Source organism: Pyrus communis, chromosome 15 (assembly GCF_041283825.1).
Source record: "Pyrus communis isolate YQ-2024b chromosome 15, ASM4128382v1, whole genome shotgun sequence".
Classification (NCBI taxonomy): Eukaryota; Viridiplantae; Streptophyta; class Magnoliopsida; order Rosales; family Rosaceae; genus Pyrus; species Pyrus communis.
In genome coordinates, this window is record NC_142579.1 from 38,191,180 (window position 1) to 38,208,523 (window position 17,344).

At 37.5% G+C, this 17,344-nt stretch overlaps 4 protein-coding genes across 4 annotated transcripts; 1 reads left to right on the forward strand and 3 right to left on the reverse strand.

Annotated features, from left to right (window-relative positions):
- Positions 1–2,258: 2,258 nt before the first annotated feature.
- LOC137714392 (putative carboxylesterase 2) lies at positions 2,259–3,517 on the reverse strand. Its single transcript, XM_068453621.2, has one exon. It carries the CDS (start codon positions 3,473–3,475, stop codon positions 2,519–2,521), a length of 957 nt encoding a protein of 318 aa, XP_068309722.2. The 5' UTR covers positions 3,476–3,517; the 3' UTR covers positions 2,259–2,518.
- A 3,878-nt stretch (positions 3,518–7,395) lies between these two features.
- Positions 7,396–9,225, forward strand: LOC137744554 (succinate dehydrogenase subunit 5, mitochondrial). Its single transcript, XM_068484341.2, has 4 exons — positions 7,396–7,675; positions 7,889–8,202; positions 8,289–8,474; positions 8,939–9,225. The coding sequence occupies exons 1-4, from the start codon at positions 7,501–7,503 to the stop codon at positions 8,993–8,995; spliced, it is 732 nt and encodes a 243-aa protein (XP_068340442.1). The 5' UTR covers positions 7,396–7,500; the 3' UTR covers positions 8,996–9,225.
- Positions 9,226–11,507: 2,282 nt separating this feature from the next.
- LOC137714797 (uncharacterized) lies at positions 11,508–12,780 on the reverse strand. The gene is made up of 2 exons (XM_068453935.2): positions 12,294–12,780; positions 11,508–12,178 (listed from the first exon to the last, which is right to left on the reverse strand). The coding sequence occupies exons 1-2, from the start codon at positions 12,558–12,560 to the stop codon at positions 11,735–11,737; spliced, it is 711 nt and encodes a 236-aa protein (XP_068310036.1). The 5' UTR covers positions 12,561–12,780; the 3' UTR covers positions 11,508–11,734.
- Positions 12,781–15,019: 2,239 nt separating this feature from the next.
- Positions 15,020–16,738, reverse strand: LOC137715838 (uncharacterized). Its single transcript, XM_068455191.2, has 2 exons — positions 16,553–16,738; positions 15,020–15,793 (listed from the first exon to the last, which is right to left on the reverse strand). The coding sequence occupies exon 2, from the start codon at positions 15,766–15,768 to the stop codon at positions 15,235–15,237; it is 534 nt and encodes a 177-aa protein (XP_068311292.1). The 5' UTR covers positions 15,769–15,793; positions 16,553–16,738; the 3' UTR covers positions 15,020–15,234.
- Positions 16,739–17,344: the final 606 nt, after the last annotated feature.

Genomic DNA, 17,344 nt, shown 5'->3' on the forward strand with positions numbered 1-17,344 from the left:
AAATATAAAAGTAAAGGTTAAAGATGAAAGAAAATAATAATTTGTTTAGACAATTGAACATACAGCATGACACGTTAGTTTTTATAGTACAGTTTTACTTATTTTGTTTGCCTACCCCATTAGAGACGCCTAAAGCTAAGGTTTTATTTAGACTTAATTCAAGGATTATGCAATAACACAAGAAAATTTATAACTCAGCTGATAATTCACCTTTATACTTAAAAGGGTTATTATACAAAATGGCCCTTGAGATTTGCATGATCAATAGAAATGGTTTCTGAGATTGAAAATCAATAGAAATGGTCCCTGAGATTGTCCACCGTCCGTGATTTTGGTCCTTCTGTTAAAAACGATTTTGGGCAATTTTCAAAGCTTTGTAACTCAATCGTTTCTTTACCAAATTCGACCCATAATATATCAAAATGAATATAGGAAAGTGTAGAATAAGATTATACATATTTGGAAGCACAATGGTTGCCGGAGATGGCCGAAAAATGCTTGAAAGGTGACTGATCCGCAGAAAAACTGGAAAACTCGCTGGAAACTGGGTAAACTTTAAACGTTCATAACTTCTTCAATACTCAACCAAATCAAGTGATTCAAAAACGAAAATAATACTTCTTGACGAAACGAAGATAATGGTACCTTTTTCGAAGGCTAACTCGCCGTGGTTTGGTCAAACAACGGCTCGAAAGTGCCTAACCATTTTCGAGTTAGCCACTTTCGAGCAGTTTTCTGGCCAAACCATGGCGATTTAGTAGTACAGAAAGATATCATTCTCTTCGTCTCGTTGAGAAGTATGATTTTTATTTTTGAATTACTCGATTTGGTTGAGTATTGAAGAAGTTATGAACGTTTAAAGCTTACCCAGTTTCCAGAGAGTTTTCCAATTTTCCAGTGGACTAGTCACCTTTCAGGCTATTTTCCGGCTACCTCCGGCAATCATTGGGTTTCTAAACAGGTATAATATTGTTCTACACTTTTTTATCTTCATTTTGATATATTATGAGTAGAATTTGGTTAAGAATTGATTGATTTACGAAGTTTTGAAAATTGCTCAAAGAGTTTTTAACGGAATGACCAAAATCATGGATGGTGGACAATCTCAGTGACCGTTTCTATTGATTTTCAATCTCATGAACCATTTCTATTGATTTTCAATCTCATGAACCGTTTCTATTGATTATGCAAATCTCATGAACCATTTTGTATAATAACCCTACTTAAAAATTCTTTGTTTGATCTCCTCTTTCTCTTTCGATGAGATTCCGAGTTCTTTTCTCCTCATTCTATGAGATTCCGCATTCGTTTCTCCCTTTTCAATTATTATGTTGCCCCCAACCCCATTAATAGATCACACTAGTACAATCCTTTTTTTCTTTTTTCTTTATTTTTGAACGAGAAGTACAATCATATTGCAAGTAGCTTTTATTTATTTCATTGCATCTATCCGAAAGGGATATTCTTCAGATCTTTTTCATCAAATCCATCAAATTCATCAATTTAGGTTTTTAAAATTTGATCTAACGATTAAAGTTATTATAATTTTTAAAATGAGCCCATGTTTTTAACTGTTTAATCAAATTTTAAATACCCATATTAGTTAATTAAGTGGATTTGATTGAAGGGATTCAGAGATGATCCATTTCCGCATCTATCAACAAGGCGAATCACCTTACAAATGAAACAAAGACAACTGCAACAACAACAACAATGAATGACAAACATTGACAAAAGTACATTTTTCATTTTTTTTGAACGAGAAGTACAATCATATTGCAAGTAGCTTTTATTTATTTCATTGCATCTATCCGAAAGGGATATTCTTTAGATCTTTTTCATCAAATCCATCAAATTCATCAATTTAGGTTTTTAAAATTTAATCTAACGACTAAAGTTATTATAATTTTAAAAATGAGCCCATGTTTTTAACTATTTAATCAAATTTTAAATACCCATATTAGTTAATTAAGTGGATTTGATTGAAGGGATCCAGAAATGATCCCTTTCCGCATCTATCAACAAGGCGAATCACCTTACAAATGAAACAAAGACAACTGCAACAACAACAACAATGAATGACAAACATTGACAAAAGTACAATCCTATTGAAAGTAGCTTTTATTTATTTTATTGCAAATGGATCTACTTCGGATTCCTTCCATCAAATTCATTAAATTCATCAATTCGAACCCTTAAATTTTGATCCAACGATTAAAATTATTATAACTTCTAAAATGAGTTCCTGTTTTTAGCCGTTTGATCAAATTTTAAAAATCTGAATTATTGATTAGATAAATTTAATGAAAAGGATCCGGAGGGCACGATCCCTTTCGCATCTGTCAACAAGCAAATCACCTTACAAAGAAAACAAAGACAACTGCAGCAACAATAACAATGAATGACAAACATTGACAAAGGAATCCCACCATTGAAAATGGTCTTCACCTTGTCATTTTCCCACGTAACAAGATTTCCCACAAACTAAAACAAATGCTTCCAATCCATTCCACCTCCACTAATCTTGATTAACGAACTTACCCAAATCCCTAATCAAGATCTTAGCCTTGTCGCAATTGGGATTAAAGATATGAAAATCATGATCCTCCCCTCGTGTTTCAATCAACTCCTTCCTCCCTCCCCATTTGCTCTTCACCAATTCCTCATAGTAAAGCCTCCCTCTATCCCTCAATATATCTTTTTCTGCCACCATAACAAGCACTTTCCCACAAGCCAACCCCTCCAACCCCGGCGCTCCGTCCAGAAACGGGTTGATAAGCGGGTCATCGCCGCCTTTCTCCGACGGACAAACGAAATTCCACCACGTGTCCACCATTGACTTCCTCACCAAATCCCCCACCTCCCCGCCAATTGGCTTCTTCCCCCAAAAGTAAGGATTAACCATACCAATCCCGGCAATTTTCAACTTCGGATCCGGGTCGGAGTCCTTGATCCGTAAGGCCAAGTGGTGTGCAATGTTGGCTCCTGCGCTGTCTCCGACCAAAAACACGCGCCCGAAATCGACGTGGTCCTTGACCCACGAATCACGATCTTCGCCGCCGTTAAAAACCCAGTTGAGGGCGGCCCAGCAGTCTTCATAGGCGGTGGGGAGCGGGTACTCAGGGGCTAATCTGTAATTTACTGAAACTGCGATGGCGTTGGCTTCTGCAACAAGATTGTTGAGGCTGGTGTGGTAACACGGGTCGGCGGCTGAGGATATGCAGAAGGCGCCACCGTGGAGGTATACAACCAGGGGGAGTTTTGTGCCAGGTTTGGCGGTGTTGGGTCGGTAGAGTCGGGCTGAGACGCCGGTTTGGGGTAAGATGACGATGTCTTTGGATAAAACTCCAGTTTCGGGGTCTAAGCCTGGAGGAGCAACTTGGGTTCCGGCGACTCTGTCAATTGTGCCGTCTTTGAGGACTCGGAGGTATGGAAAGACTTCGAGTAACACCTCTGGTGAGGTTATTGCAGCCATTTGTACGAAAGAGAAATAAGGAGAGAAGGAGGGTGAGGAGGAGGAGCAGGAGGGGAGGAGGAGAGAGAGAGAGAGGCTTTGGACTTTGGAGTATGACTTGAATAATAGTGACAGGAGATTGTGAAGGATTTTATGCGATGACATGCATTTTATCTTATGGAGGGGGGATGCGATGAGGTGAGGGAATGGAATTGTACATAAATATAGTATTTTAAAGGAAGAAGCTAGATTAGGTTAGTTGAATAAGACAGTATTATGTGCGGTTTAGTTTAATTTTTTTGTTTTTTAAAGGGGTGCGAGTCTCGGTTATCTATCATTTTCAGGAGTTAAAAAAACTCATATTGGCATTTCAACCTTTCCTAACCAGAAGTTTAACTTTCACACAAGCAACGGATAGAAAATAAAAGCATTTATAGTTCCTTGGTTGAAAATCTTCAATGCTTCTCCTTCTTGCCTTCTTGGTAGTAGAAATGATTTTGGGGAATCACTGTGTCAAATGTCTGTCATGTGTTTCTTCATAACGACAAGGATTGTCTGCCCTCCCACTTTCGGTGCCCTTCCATGCTCTCCTATTTTGTGTGGTCACGATTAAGCCACATCAACATTTTATATTGTTTTTTTATAAAAATAATAAGACAAAAATAGATAGTAATATAAAATGTTTGACGTGGCTTAATCGTGACCACACAAACAGAAGGACACGGGAGGGCACCGAAAATGGAAGGACAGACAATCCTTGTCCTCTTCATAAATGCATTTTGACATGTTGTTTAAAAAGCAAGCACTTTAATTTTTTAATAAAATTTAAGTGCATTTCAAATTAAAGCACTTCTTTTTTAGTTGAGCGAGATAACGTTAGTAAGATGAATATTAGATTAGTCACTGATAGAGTTTAAATTCATGTCATCATGCAATGATACAACATCTTTCCATCACTGTGTTAAAATGACACTTGCAAATTAAAACACTTCTAGCATAACTGCATAAGTGTTTATAAGCATAAATGATTTTAAGACAAGCGGCTCTTATTATAAAATATAAAACATTACTGCAATAACAAATTTTTTAAACTTCTTTTAAGCCCCACAAAGTTCTTCTTCTTGTTTTTTTTTTAACAAACAAATATTATCTATATTAAAGGAATAGAAAGTGAACTAAGCTTTACAGTGAACTACCCATAATAATGTAGTTTGAATTCATTTTTGACGAGAATTGAACCTAAGATCTCTCACTTACAAATGAAGATGAATATCATTATACCATAATACAAAATGACCACGACGTTCTATTTTAAAAGGTGAGAGAATTGGATTAAGCCCTACCATGTGCTAACCATGTCACAATGTCACACGTTTAAGTCTTGTATTAAAAACGTTATCTACTCTTTAAGCTAAAGTGTATATGTATATAGACGTTTTTGTGGGTAGTAACTTACCAGCAATTTGTAATAATCAGACAAAAAGAAATACGTTTCTGTGTGTAAAAGAATTATAAAATTAAAACAAAATATTAAGAAAAAAAGAATTACAAACAAAGTTCCAGCCCATTCCATATGGCGAAGCAGCCAGCTTAACCAAAAATATAAGAAGCAACCACCAACTGTTGAAAAGACTGGTGGGTAATGAATGCCCACAGTACATTGGCAGAATTTTTTCAGCATTGGTAGAAGTTTTCAATGCTCATGCAAAGTAAAATTAAATTTGTAAATGCATGGAGATTGTATTGTCAAAGGAAGTGTTGTAAACTTTAATGAGCAGTTATTGCATCAGTTTAGAGTTGGTCTATAAATACAGCACTCCCTATGTTTTCAAGTGACAGAGAAATATACAGACAGAAAGAGAAAAAGATCAATAACATCATCTATTCCTTTGTATTTATTTGTTATCCTCTTGTGCTATGGTTTTAGTGTGACATTTTACATCTGCCTCGCACCTACCATTAAAAGGTTACCTCTCTAACTTTGACTTATTTATAACACGTTATCATCATGAGTCTCTAAATATAATTATTCTCTCATCTCTTTTTGCCGAACGAAAGAAAGAAAAAATGTTTCCTCTAAGGTTTTTACTGTTCATTTTCTTCCTCTGCCTCAACTGCGCGATGTATCAGGGAGAGATACATATTAGGAGGAGCATCCATGATACATGCTTGTTGTACTCTTTTTCCTTTGATTAGGATTTTTCCCACTAGGTTTTTCATATCAAGGTTTTAACGAGGCAACATAAGCATACTTGACACTACATCAACGATCCAGGAAAAGTTGTACTCTTTTTCCTTCGCTATGGTTTTTTCCCACTGGGTTTTTCCAAGCAAGGTTTTAACGAGACAACTCATGTTGATATGTGGGCATCCAAGAGGGAGTGTTGAAAAGACTGGTGGGTAATGAATGCCCAAAGTACATTGACAGAATTTTTCCAGCATTGGTAGAAGTTTTCAATGCCCATGCAAAGTAAAATTGAATTTGTAAATGCATGGAGATTGTATTGTCAAAGGAAGTGTTGTAAACTTCAATGAGCAGTTAATGCATCAGTTTGGAGTTGCTCTATAAATACAGCACTCTCTATGTTTTCAAGTGACAGAGAAATATACAGACAGAAAGAGAGAAAGATCAATAACATCATCTATTCCTCTGTATTTATTTGTTATCATCTTGTGCTATAGTTTTAGTGTAACATTTTACATATGTCTCGCATCTACCATTAAAAGATTACCTCACTAACTTTGACCTATTTATAACACAAACAACATTGTTGATTGGACATCAATTAGTTTTCTAAAAGTGGTCAAATTTCGAAATTAAATAAACAAAAGAAAAAGCTAAATAATGAAAGACGTGTTTCTTTCTGGAACATGAAAATGGGACAAAGCAAGGTCTAATAATTTGATCTACAGGCTTCAAGATTTCAGCTATCTTTTTTTTATAAAGAGTGCATTTTTGCTCAACATCATTTAATGTGATGTATATTCATCATCTTATTTATCACAGTTAGATGAATTTGAATTTTGAGATTTGTGCTTATCTACAATTCGAATCTCGAAATTCAAACTCATTTAACGGTGATAAATAAGATGATGAGAATACACCACACTAAATGATGATGAGCAAAAATGATCTCTTTTATAAAATATTTTATTATTAAAGAAAGTGTAAAATATTATAAACTATTATAATAATGTTAAAAAGTGGAAATTACGAATTCGAGACGTGGATAGAAATACAAACGCAAGATTTCAGCTACCTGCGTTGAAAAAAAAGCGTGAAAATGTGTGTTTGCGTGGGCAATGAGGACATTAAAATGTCCAACAATTTTGACTTCACAGTTTGAAATTTGAAGATTGTTGCATTCACATTATTTTTTCTCCTCACTTTGCCATCATACACTTAAAAATCAACATTTCTTTAATTAATCTTGTATCAATGTTGGGAAGTGATTCTAGAAGGGATAAAGCATTTTATAACAAATCAATAACGTTAAAAATGTTTGTGGATCGTAAAAGCAACCCTAATACTATAAATAGTTGAACAACAAATTTACATCGTATTTTATTTTGTGTTTCTTATGTTGGATTTTTACATGCTTCAACAAACTAAACTCGGAGTTGGACGGAGGTTGCACGAACGAGCTGAACCCTAAAGGAGCCATCTAGCAAAATAAATATGGATGGACTAAAGCAGTCTTGCTCGACCCACTGCTCACGCCAAAGTCGTTAATATTTTGGCTCACCATGCGCAAGTGGTGGTGAGCATCACCACTGAACGAATTCCGTTTTAATAAATTTAAATTTCGAAAAATATTATCAAACTGCAACTAATGCGATCGTAAGAAAAAATATGCACTCTCACAAATTCAGGTATCCAGCCCAATACTATAGGCCGAAACCCAACATAAAAGCCCAAAAGTAATTTCCACCTGAGACGCTAATTGTTGTGCAAAGGTGTCAACAAATCCACTTGCCGTTCTGCGACCCGTCTCTCCTTTCCCAGTTTTCCCTGCCCATCGATTTTCTTGTAAACGTCCGTAATAATGGAGAAGATGATAGCTTTGAGATCGCTCTACCGCTCAGTCTCTTCCAGATCTTATCGAATAGCCGCCGCTAACCAGCAGCTACTACGCCACTCTCAGCCTCTCCACTCTTCCGCCGCTGCTGCGCGAACCCTCTTCAGTGCCTCATCCCCCCTCGCCAAGGACCTCTCTTCCGGTGCGTCCCCCTTCTTTATTCGACTTCAATTTCTTGTTTCAATGAATTTTTTTTTTATAGATACGAAGCAAATTTGAAATGGGTTATTGTTGCAATCTGATTTTCTACATAAAAACTGCGTATTTGAGCTTCGTGTGATGCAAAATGATCTGGGTTTTGTAAATTTTTTTATTTTCTGCTGAAATTTCATGTGGGTATGTTGCAAATCCGCAGATGATTACAAGTCCCCGTTTTCGAGGGGGTTGGGAAGTAGGAAATTTTATAGTGATGATGTGAGTCACTTGCCTGCCATTAAAGACCCTGCGCTGCTCAATGTTTTCAAGGATTTGCTGGCTGCTAGTTGGGATGAATTGCCCAATAGTGTCGTCCATGAAGCGAAGGCGGCATTGTCTCAGAATACTGATGACCAGACCGGCAAAGAGGTTGTCACAAATGTTTTCCGGGCAGCGGAGGCTGTTGAGGAGTTCGGCGGGATGATTACTAATTTGAAGATGGAACTTGATGACAGTGTTGGTATGAGCGGAGAGGTATTATAATCATTAGGGACTTTGTGGTTTCACTGTCGTCTGTCTATGCAATTCTCTTGATTTTTGTGTTTTCGTATTGTCTGTAGAATGTCAAGCCATTGTCAGATGAGTATGTGAATGCAGTGAAGACCATTTTCAGTCGCTACATTACCTATTTGGATGCATTCGGGCCTGAGGAGACCTATTTGAGGAAGAAGGTTGAGACAGAGTTGGGAACTAAGCTGATATACTTGAAGATGAGATGCAGTGGCATCGGTTCTGAGTGGGGAAAGGTATTAATATAAAGATGATTAAAGTTATAGCTAGATAAGATTTTCGGTCAATAACTTTTATAATTCATGATTATTACCTTTTGAGAAAGCCATATCAAATCATAGGTACAGTTATTTGGTACTTTTCTTATCCGTATGAGCAGCATTGAAGCAAAATTATCGTACTCATTTAGCTCACTTAGGAGAATAGAAGATCAAAATTGACATGTTTGAGGATATATATTTTAGGTCTGGTAATGATACTCGGCCCCTTATTTTCTTTCGCTCTTCCCGTGGGAACTGGAAAGGGGTCTTTCAACATAAACAATGCTTAGGCATCAAGCTTTTCATTTCGGCATTTGTGGTACATGGTTTGTTATTATCCCGCAGTGCAGGGACTCCTGTTTGGCATATCCACCTGTAGTGTGCAAATCAATGCGAATCTATTTGTAGACTTGCTCATATGATTTTGTATTCTGTTGCAGATCTCTGTTCTGGGAACTTCTGGACTTTCCGGGTCATATATTGAGCAAAGAGCTTAATCCCAGCATTTCAGAGAATGTTACCGTAATTGGAAGCTTTCCGGTTTTTGGAATCGCGTTTGTTGGATATTTGGAAACAGGCCAGATGTTCAGCTTCTGATGACAGTTAATAAAGAGAATATCTTTCTTGATCTATTAATGGAATACTGTTGCATCCTGTTCTTTCATCTGTGATGGTGTATAACGTTGTAAGTTTGTTTCGTCAAGTAATTTCCGTTTGATTTGTTTCATTTGCTTCTGTTGAGTTGATAATATTGATGATGGAACAATTGCCAACAATATGCAACGATAATACGTCATTACGTTTTATTGGAAATCATGGTGTCACATTATTAATGACATATTGACGGTCCATTTTTTACACATTGGTTCCATAGACACGGACTAAACAAAAGAACGTTCAATTTATTTGGTTAAATAGGGAACTGCAATGGTACTCTAAAATGTTGTCGTGTACTCAACAGACATCGTTATGTTTCGGACTGGACACATGTGAAAGCAAGTAAATATAGGGTCTAGTCACGAATTAGTTCGAGCTGGTTTTGGATATGGGAATCCACGTTGGCCGAAATAAACTACCCGAATTCGACCTACATCTCCGATCAAATGTATTGAATTAGTCGTCCTAGATTTTCTCCCACTGCAAGACTACATACACATTTGAATGGTGAACGATGCACAAGTTGAAAATAACAGGTTTAGGAAAAATTTGGATTTTTCTACAATCTCATAGTTCTTTGTAACAACTTCAATTTAGAATTCATCTCCAATCAAATGTATTGAATTAGTCGTCCTAGATTTTATCATATGCTCCTGTGAGAATCTCATACGGCGTTAATCTCTGTATGTGTGTTACAAGTGTAACACAAACCGTCTCCAGTCTAATTGTCGCCTTTCTCCACATAGTTCTGTGGCAAGTTAAGTTCTACCATATGTTTTTCAAGCAATCAAAACCTCGTGATTGTTGTCCCTCGATTCTTCTCTCTTTTCACCGGAACTATTTTGTTTGTCCGATGGTCAACTCTTCTACCTCTGCTTCTGTCGCCCGGTCTGTTCTTCCCTCACGTCATCACCGTCAAGCTCGATTCCAGTAATTACCCTATTTGGTTGTCCCAAATTGTTCCTTTGCTTAAGAGTCATAACCTCATGTGTTTTGTGGATGGTTCTTCTCCCTGCCCTCCTTAGTTTCTCTCCGACGATGCTGGAAACAAAACCGACAGTGACAGCCGTGATTTTAAAGATTGGGTTGAAAAGGACCAGCTTGTTCTCTCCTGTATCAATGCCTCCATAAGCCATTATGCGCTTGGTGACACCGCTCACCGGTACCATACCGCTCGCGAAACTTGGCAAGCTTTGGAGAAACGATTTGCCTCTTCGCATCAGAAATATATCTCAGAGCTCCGTAGTCGTCTTCATCGCACTACTCGCGGTTTCTCATCGATTACTGAATTTCTTCAACGCGTCGGCACTATTACGCATAAGCTAACGTTAGCTGGTTCTCCTGTTCCTGAGACCGAGGTCATTGAAGTCGTCATCAACAATGTCGGCTCCCGTTTTGACAATGTCACTTCTAAGGTTCGCGGAAAACCAATTACTAACGACGAATTAAAGGCTCTCCTCCTCAAATCTGAACATGGTAAGGATGACGTTGACGCATGCTTTTGCAAGGGGGTTCTCGCGGTGACATTGCTAATGCTGTTTTCCATGTTGTTTGCCGTGACTTGAGCGATAACAAGAAGCACAAAGGTCGAAGCTAAAAGGTTTCGTCTACTCGGTCGTCATCTCCAAGCTTTCTGTGCTCGTCGCTCGAACGCCCTGCTCGAATCTGAAGGACTCGCCGTTTAGTTCTAGTTTCTTGTGTAGGGGTGTTCGTCTTGTGCTCCGGGTTTAGCTTCTGGGGTTCTTTAGATTTCTGTATGGCTTGTACTTTTTAATTGTTTTTGTTTTGTCTCTCTTCTGTTTAAGGTTGTTTTGTTTCTCACAAATAAACTTTATTCTAGTTGTCCATTTTATTCAATCTATTCAATCATCTAGACTCAATCTCATTAAAGCTGCAATTGCGGAACAAAATGATCTGTATCTTAATTTATCATAGATTATGTTTACAAGAAATTAGACAAATTAAAAACCATCAAAACATCTGATTGTAGAGAAGAGACATAGTAAGTAATTGGTGTAAAAAACATTAAAATGACCAAAAGCACTCTATTAAAGGTCAACGTATGTATTCAATGACAGTTTTTTGTCTTCTTCTTTCTTTTTTTTTTTCTTTTTTTTTTTTTTCGGGTAATTTCATGGGTTTCCTTATTTAAGTGTCCAATAATTTTCATTTATTTGTTTACCTTTTGCATTAACAATTTATTGTAAGTAACTTGTATAAGAAATTTTTAGGTATGAAATTTTTTGTGCACTTACGGATTTTGCATAATTTCTTCTGTGTTACCAATATATTTAAATATAGACGTTTCGTTACACTAAATCATTATAATATGTCAAGGTAAGAACATTTAAGTATACTAATTTGTTATAACACATTTAAATAGAGACATTTTGGTCCAGTTGTGCATTTGCATATATGATAGCTTTACTTATCACAAAGTATAACATTACCATTTCAACTAAAACTTTATTCTAATTGAATTATATTCCATCCATTTAATCATCTAGACACGAAATAACTTTGAATAACTTGAACTTTGAACCTCCTTTGTTGGTGGTGGGGGTGGAGGAGCTACGACTTTAAACCATCTTAACGAACTTAGTGCCTTTTTTCCACAACCACGACTCAGAGGGCGACTTTGGCAGCGGTGGAAGCAACACAGCCTTCCGGCAAAGCCCAAACGGCCAGCCATCACAATGACGGAACTGCTGAATTATGGACTGCCTTGGAAAATCTCTAAACTCGATCCCATTAAGGCTCGAACAGCGCGACAAGCTTGTCTTGACAGAAAGAAACACGTCTCTACTTGCAGCGTCGCTTGAGCAGCAAGAAAGGCAGCTTGCAACCGATAAAAAATCTGCTTTCTCATCGTCTTCATGATCCTCCTGCTTTTCCACTCCTTTCTGTGTTATGAATAAATCACCCGATTTTGAAGAGTAGACGAAAGAAAAGCTATCTGAGAAGCTGCGCGGCTTGCGCCTCAGCTTTTCCATAGCACGGCTTCGAATCGCAGACACAATAACCTGATGGAGAAAAAACAAGTAACAAAAAATGATAAAACAACCTGTAAAACACTCATAGATTAATGAAAACATGAAAATTTTGTATGGAAAATCTTTGTTCGGGTACATAGCTTACTTCCTGTTCCTCATCAAAGTCGCTTGTCAAGCACTCCTCCGCACGGCTCGAAACCGAAAGCTTTCTGCCGGTATGGCAATTCGCAAACGCATCGGTGAGACAAGCAGCAAGAAATTTGCATCTTTTGGAAGGATTTGGTGATTGTTCATCTTCGTGATAAAAGATGCTCATGTTGGAGTGAAAAAAAAAAAGTGCTTTGGGTTTGTAAGCTGTAAGCCAGAGGTGCTTTGAGATACCTACAAAACTAGTGCTTTTGGTGTGTGTCATTCTTACTCGACATGATGTTCGGATTAGACCTTCACCTGCTTTTTTTGACAGCGGCTTCTCAGCTTATTGGAAAATGGAGAAGATTGGTTTCTATTCTTTGGGTTAAAGACAAAGCTAAAAAAGCATATTAGACGTTTTAACAAAAGCTAAAACTCCTCCCCTTGAGGTTGAAAATGCTTTTGCTTATCTCACGGCCATTAATATTATTCCCATTGAAGAAGACCTGTAACTTCAATCCGTTTCTTCGGTTTTTTTTTTTCCTTTATTTAGTGCTGCTCCTGTAGTCTTCATGTTCATGCTTTAAGTTGAAGTCATGGGAATTAGGACATGATACCAAACCTAATCTTGACATATTTGTTTTTTTTTTACAAGACAGTATTCTAATCACTTTAAATTATAAGAAGAACAACTCGAACTTGAGTGCTAAAAGCAGACACACTGGGCCTAACTGGCCTAACCCACGCTTACGAAGCTATTTGTTGAATTTTCCTAAAGTGAGAGTGCCCTCAAAATGTTGTCTCAACTGAAGAAAATCTTGACACAACACATAAATTTGGCATCTTTCCCCAATTTCATTTTCATTGAAAGACAATGGAAACTAGTTGAAATTAATGTGGTGTCCCAACATAAAGGTAAACTAATTAGAAATTTCTTGGCCGTTAAATTCTAGGAAACATCATAACAAAGAAAGATCATGAGTCTGAGATCTCTTGAGCAATATCTTTGATTTTATTTTCTCTAGTCTCCCTAGACACCGAGTTCATATAAAACCCTAGATGTGAAAATGGATTGCGACTTAACTACACCACGTATGCCAGTGCGGGTCCCAAACTAATAATGAGTTGCCAAGTAGAAAAAGAAAAACAACACATAACAATGTGTGTCGCTTGTTTTGGTGTACTGTTAGGTTGAAAGTATTAGACGAGTCTTCCTTGACAACTAAATACACAGTTGCATACAATCGGTAATAAGTCAGATTTGCTCGTTAACGGCACCAATCATATCTAAATTAATAGAAAAAAAACCCAAAATTTAGAAAAGAAGAGAGGAAATTCTGTACTAATGATTAACCATGGTTAAATACATCATTCATATCTCAACTGATCAAACAATCAACCAAGTGTTTAGACCTTTAGGCAAGAGCAAAGGAAAATCCTGTACCTATACAACTATACAAGTACTCAAACCTTATCTTTATCTGTAAGGCTTTAAAGCATCATCTCCATCACCAACCACCCTCGTGAAATCTGCTCCGGACACTAACGTCTACATCTCCCCTGTTCCCCAATTGATTGATCATTAAATAGCTCCAAATTATTGTTGCCGACCTCCAAATCCGCATGAACAGAGCATGGAAAGTTGGAATCAAACATCCCAAATTTTGATGTCATAATAAACTCCGCTGCACTCGAGATCCTGAGTTCGATTCCTCCTTCCCCACCATGGCTTGCATTAATTATAAAGGGCAAGATAAACTCAGCTGGTGGACTTATGGAGCTGCCGAGATGTGAGAGAGATCAAAGAGTGGAGCTTGGTCACGGCAGAGGTCTGATCAGGCGGGCACATAGAGAGAGAAGTGTTCAGAGAGAGAAGGGCCTCGTCGAGTTTCCCAGCTGCCAAGGCTGCGCAGCCTGCCTTGTAGGCTTGGTCCGCCATTCGTGCACTGTATTCCGGTTGATCAGGGATCTCCGTTTTCCCCGTCGAAGACGAAGAAGACGGAGAGTCGACAAGAGCGGTGGCGCGTGCGTACTCGAGATTGCAGATTGCTGTGTTGATCTCCGCCATTAGAGCTTCCGGCATTGCTTTGATGGTCTTCAGCTTCACGCCGTCGAACACGCTCCGCCACTGAGAGCTTTTTTCTGAAGAACCCATCTCCTGTTTCCGATTTATGAGAAACCCGATTGGGAATTTTAGTTTAAAATACCCAAAAACACAATCTTTGATGAAAATCAAATTTCTTTCATTTCACAGGAAGAACAGTGCCCTAATTTATTTAATTTTTTGTAAAATTACCAAAAAGGAGGAAAATATCGTACCTGGGAATAAAGAATTAGGATTTCAACCTTATCGGATCGATTGGAAAATCAGCAACTGATCGGATGCTGAGAATCGTAGACCCAATTTAGATTTTGTTTCTTCAGGACGTGACTTTCATTTTTATTTTTTTGTCATTGAGAAAAAAATAATAATAACAGAGTAATGGGTTCCTGATGCAACCAAACTCGTACAAGGGCCCATACAAGTGTTGGGCCGCTATTCAGCTCCAAAAATTCCACTTCGATTTTCGAATTTCAATTGTCGCGATTTAAGTTATGTAATTTGTTAATCGTACCATTTAAAGAATAAGAACTCATTTCCGTCAAATCTTCGGATTAAAAATATATATAAACAGCGCAAATGCTTATCCATTGCAAATTCCGTGTATCAAAAACAAAAAATTGCAAATTCTACGGAAAAAATCACGAAATTAGTACGTTCTTATATTGAATCAACTAGTAAACTACAAAACAAAAATCGCGACAACCGAATCTACAGGACCGAAGTACAGCTTGTCCCATTTTCTATCGTCCAACTTGTCCCATTTTCTATGAAATTTCAACATGAAACGCACAAGGCTCCCGTCATTTTAAGCTGTTGAAACTAAAATCTTGAAACGAAAGCCTTCGTCCCCCATTCAATGGTTATCAACAATCGTAATAAAATCATCTGAATTGATCAATATCCGAACTTTCAAAGAACAAGACCCGCAGGGGATGACAAGCGATGCTGGCAATGCGTTTTGTGCCTCGAAAGATATTTTCCTTCCATCTCTTAACAAACCATATCCCATCTTCTCCAACTCCAAAGAATCAACGAAGAAATAGTCACCACACCGGCACTGGTAAAAGAGCTGAATGGCCTCTCCCGCATCTTCAGCCATCACATCTTTTAAGCTGATATCTTCTGCAACCATAGCATCAAGACTCGAAGCTCGCAGTGCGCTATCATAAAGTGTGCGAGACCTTGAATCGCCAAGGATTTCCCAAGCCTTTTGCACCTTCAGGAATCTATCTCCCGATCCAGAGGTACTTTGTGATTTATCAGGATGACTATCAAGGATGGCAGATCGGTAGCTTGCTCGGATATCTTCATAGCTTGCATCTTGTTTCACGGAAAGTATTTCATAGTGAGTTTCCTGAATGGAGTTGTTGCAAAGAACCATACTCATAGCTACTTGCTATCGATTAGCTTCACTGCATATGAAATGAAAAAAATTCTGTAATTTCTTTATAGGCAAATCTAAAGAACCATCAAATGCGATGCGTGATTTCAAATTGCAAACACCCCTACGCGCCACAAAGTTAAGGTTTTCGATATGTTCTAAAAAAATAATCGGACCAAACACATAAGACATCTGGATCGACCATTCAAGCTTCTATCGCTAATAAGATTGCTATTGCAAACAAGGAAATTAACATCAAGCACGAAAATACAACGGCATTCAAGTATTTTACTAATTATCTCTGCAGCTCAATAAACCCTAACCCTTGTCCATCGTTCTCGATGTCCACCGGAATGCAGTCCCTCTTTTGGGTTCCTCCGGTCAAGCGCATAAACCAAAACATAAAAAAAAGGTTTGAGCTTGATTCATTAATTTTCTAATAAAATCTGTGACAGGAGACAGCAAGTGCTTGAACCCATCTGGGAATCGAAAACCCAAATTGAAATTCAACTAAACCAGATAGGTATATAATCTGCAGATCAAGTATAGAACACAAACTAAATTTTCAATTTCAAAGAAGCACAACTTGAAATCAGAGGTAAAACTGGGGCTACAGACTGACAGGAATTTCAGAATTCTTAACAAGAACAATGATTTCAAAGTGCAAAAGAAAAAATTAGAGAATTAAATCCAACCGGATTGTTGGTTTTTCGGAACCAAGTAAAGATCGGATTATGCACAAATTCAACCAAAATACGAAGAACAAAGGGAAACGTAGAGATTAAGTTACCTTCGCGGGCCGAGTCAGCTCCAATCTCTCGCGCGATGACATCAATAATGGCGGGCGGCGAAGAGCGGGGCTTGGAATCGCTTAAACTCTCACAGTTTGTAGCGACGATGAGAGGCAGCGGCTCTTAAAGTCTGGTATAGCTGGTAGAGCACGGACAAAACACAAAATACATTTTATATGACTCCATCCCATTATTAGGGACGCAAAGATGAAAATCTTAACGTTACGTCTACTATCACGTGCTTTTATGATTGCATTTAATAATAAAAAAATTACGGCTAGTTTAAAACTGCTTTCAAAATGATTTGAAAGCACTTTTAGTTCACAAAAGCACGTATTTTCAAACAAGTATCAATTATATGCTTTTTACAAAAAACACTTTAAATATTTTTTTCAAGATTCACTTATATTTTACTAAAAACTAGTTCAAAAACCACCTTTATGAAAAATGTTTTCACTTATTTTAAAAACACTTTCTAAAAGTACTTATAGATATATAAAAATACTTTCTAAAAACAGCACATGTCAACTGATTCTTTGACGAAACACTATTAAATACTTTACCGTTTTATGATAAAACCTCTGCTAACATAAACCCTTTTTTTTCTTATGAACATAACATAAACCCTTATTAGCAAAAGTGTTTGTTTAGTAGGGTGGTCCCAATTTACTCAAACTATCCTCACTAATCATCCACCCACCTTCACTATAAACACCCAATTCCCCATCCTAAAGTTACCTTGTTGGTAGAAGTAAGTTTTGCTCTCTAATTAATAAAATTGTTCAACCTCC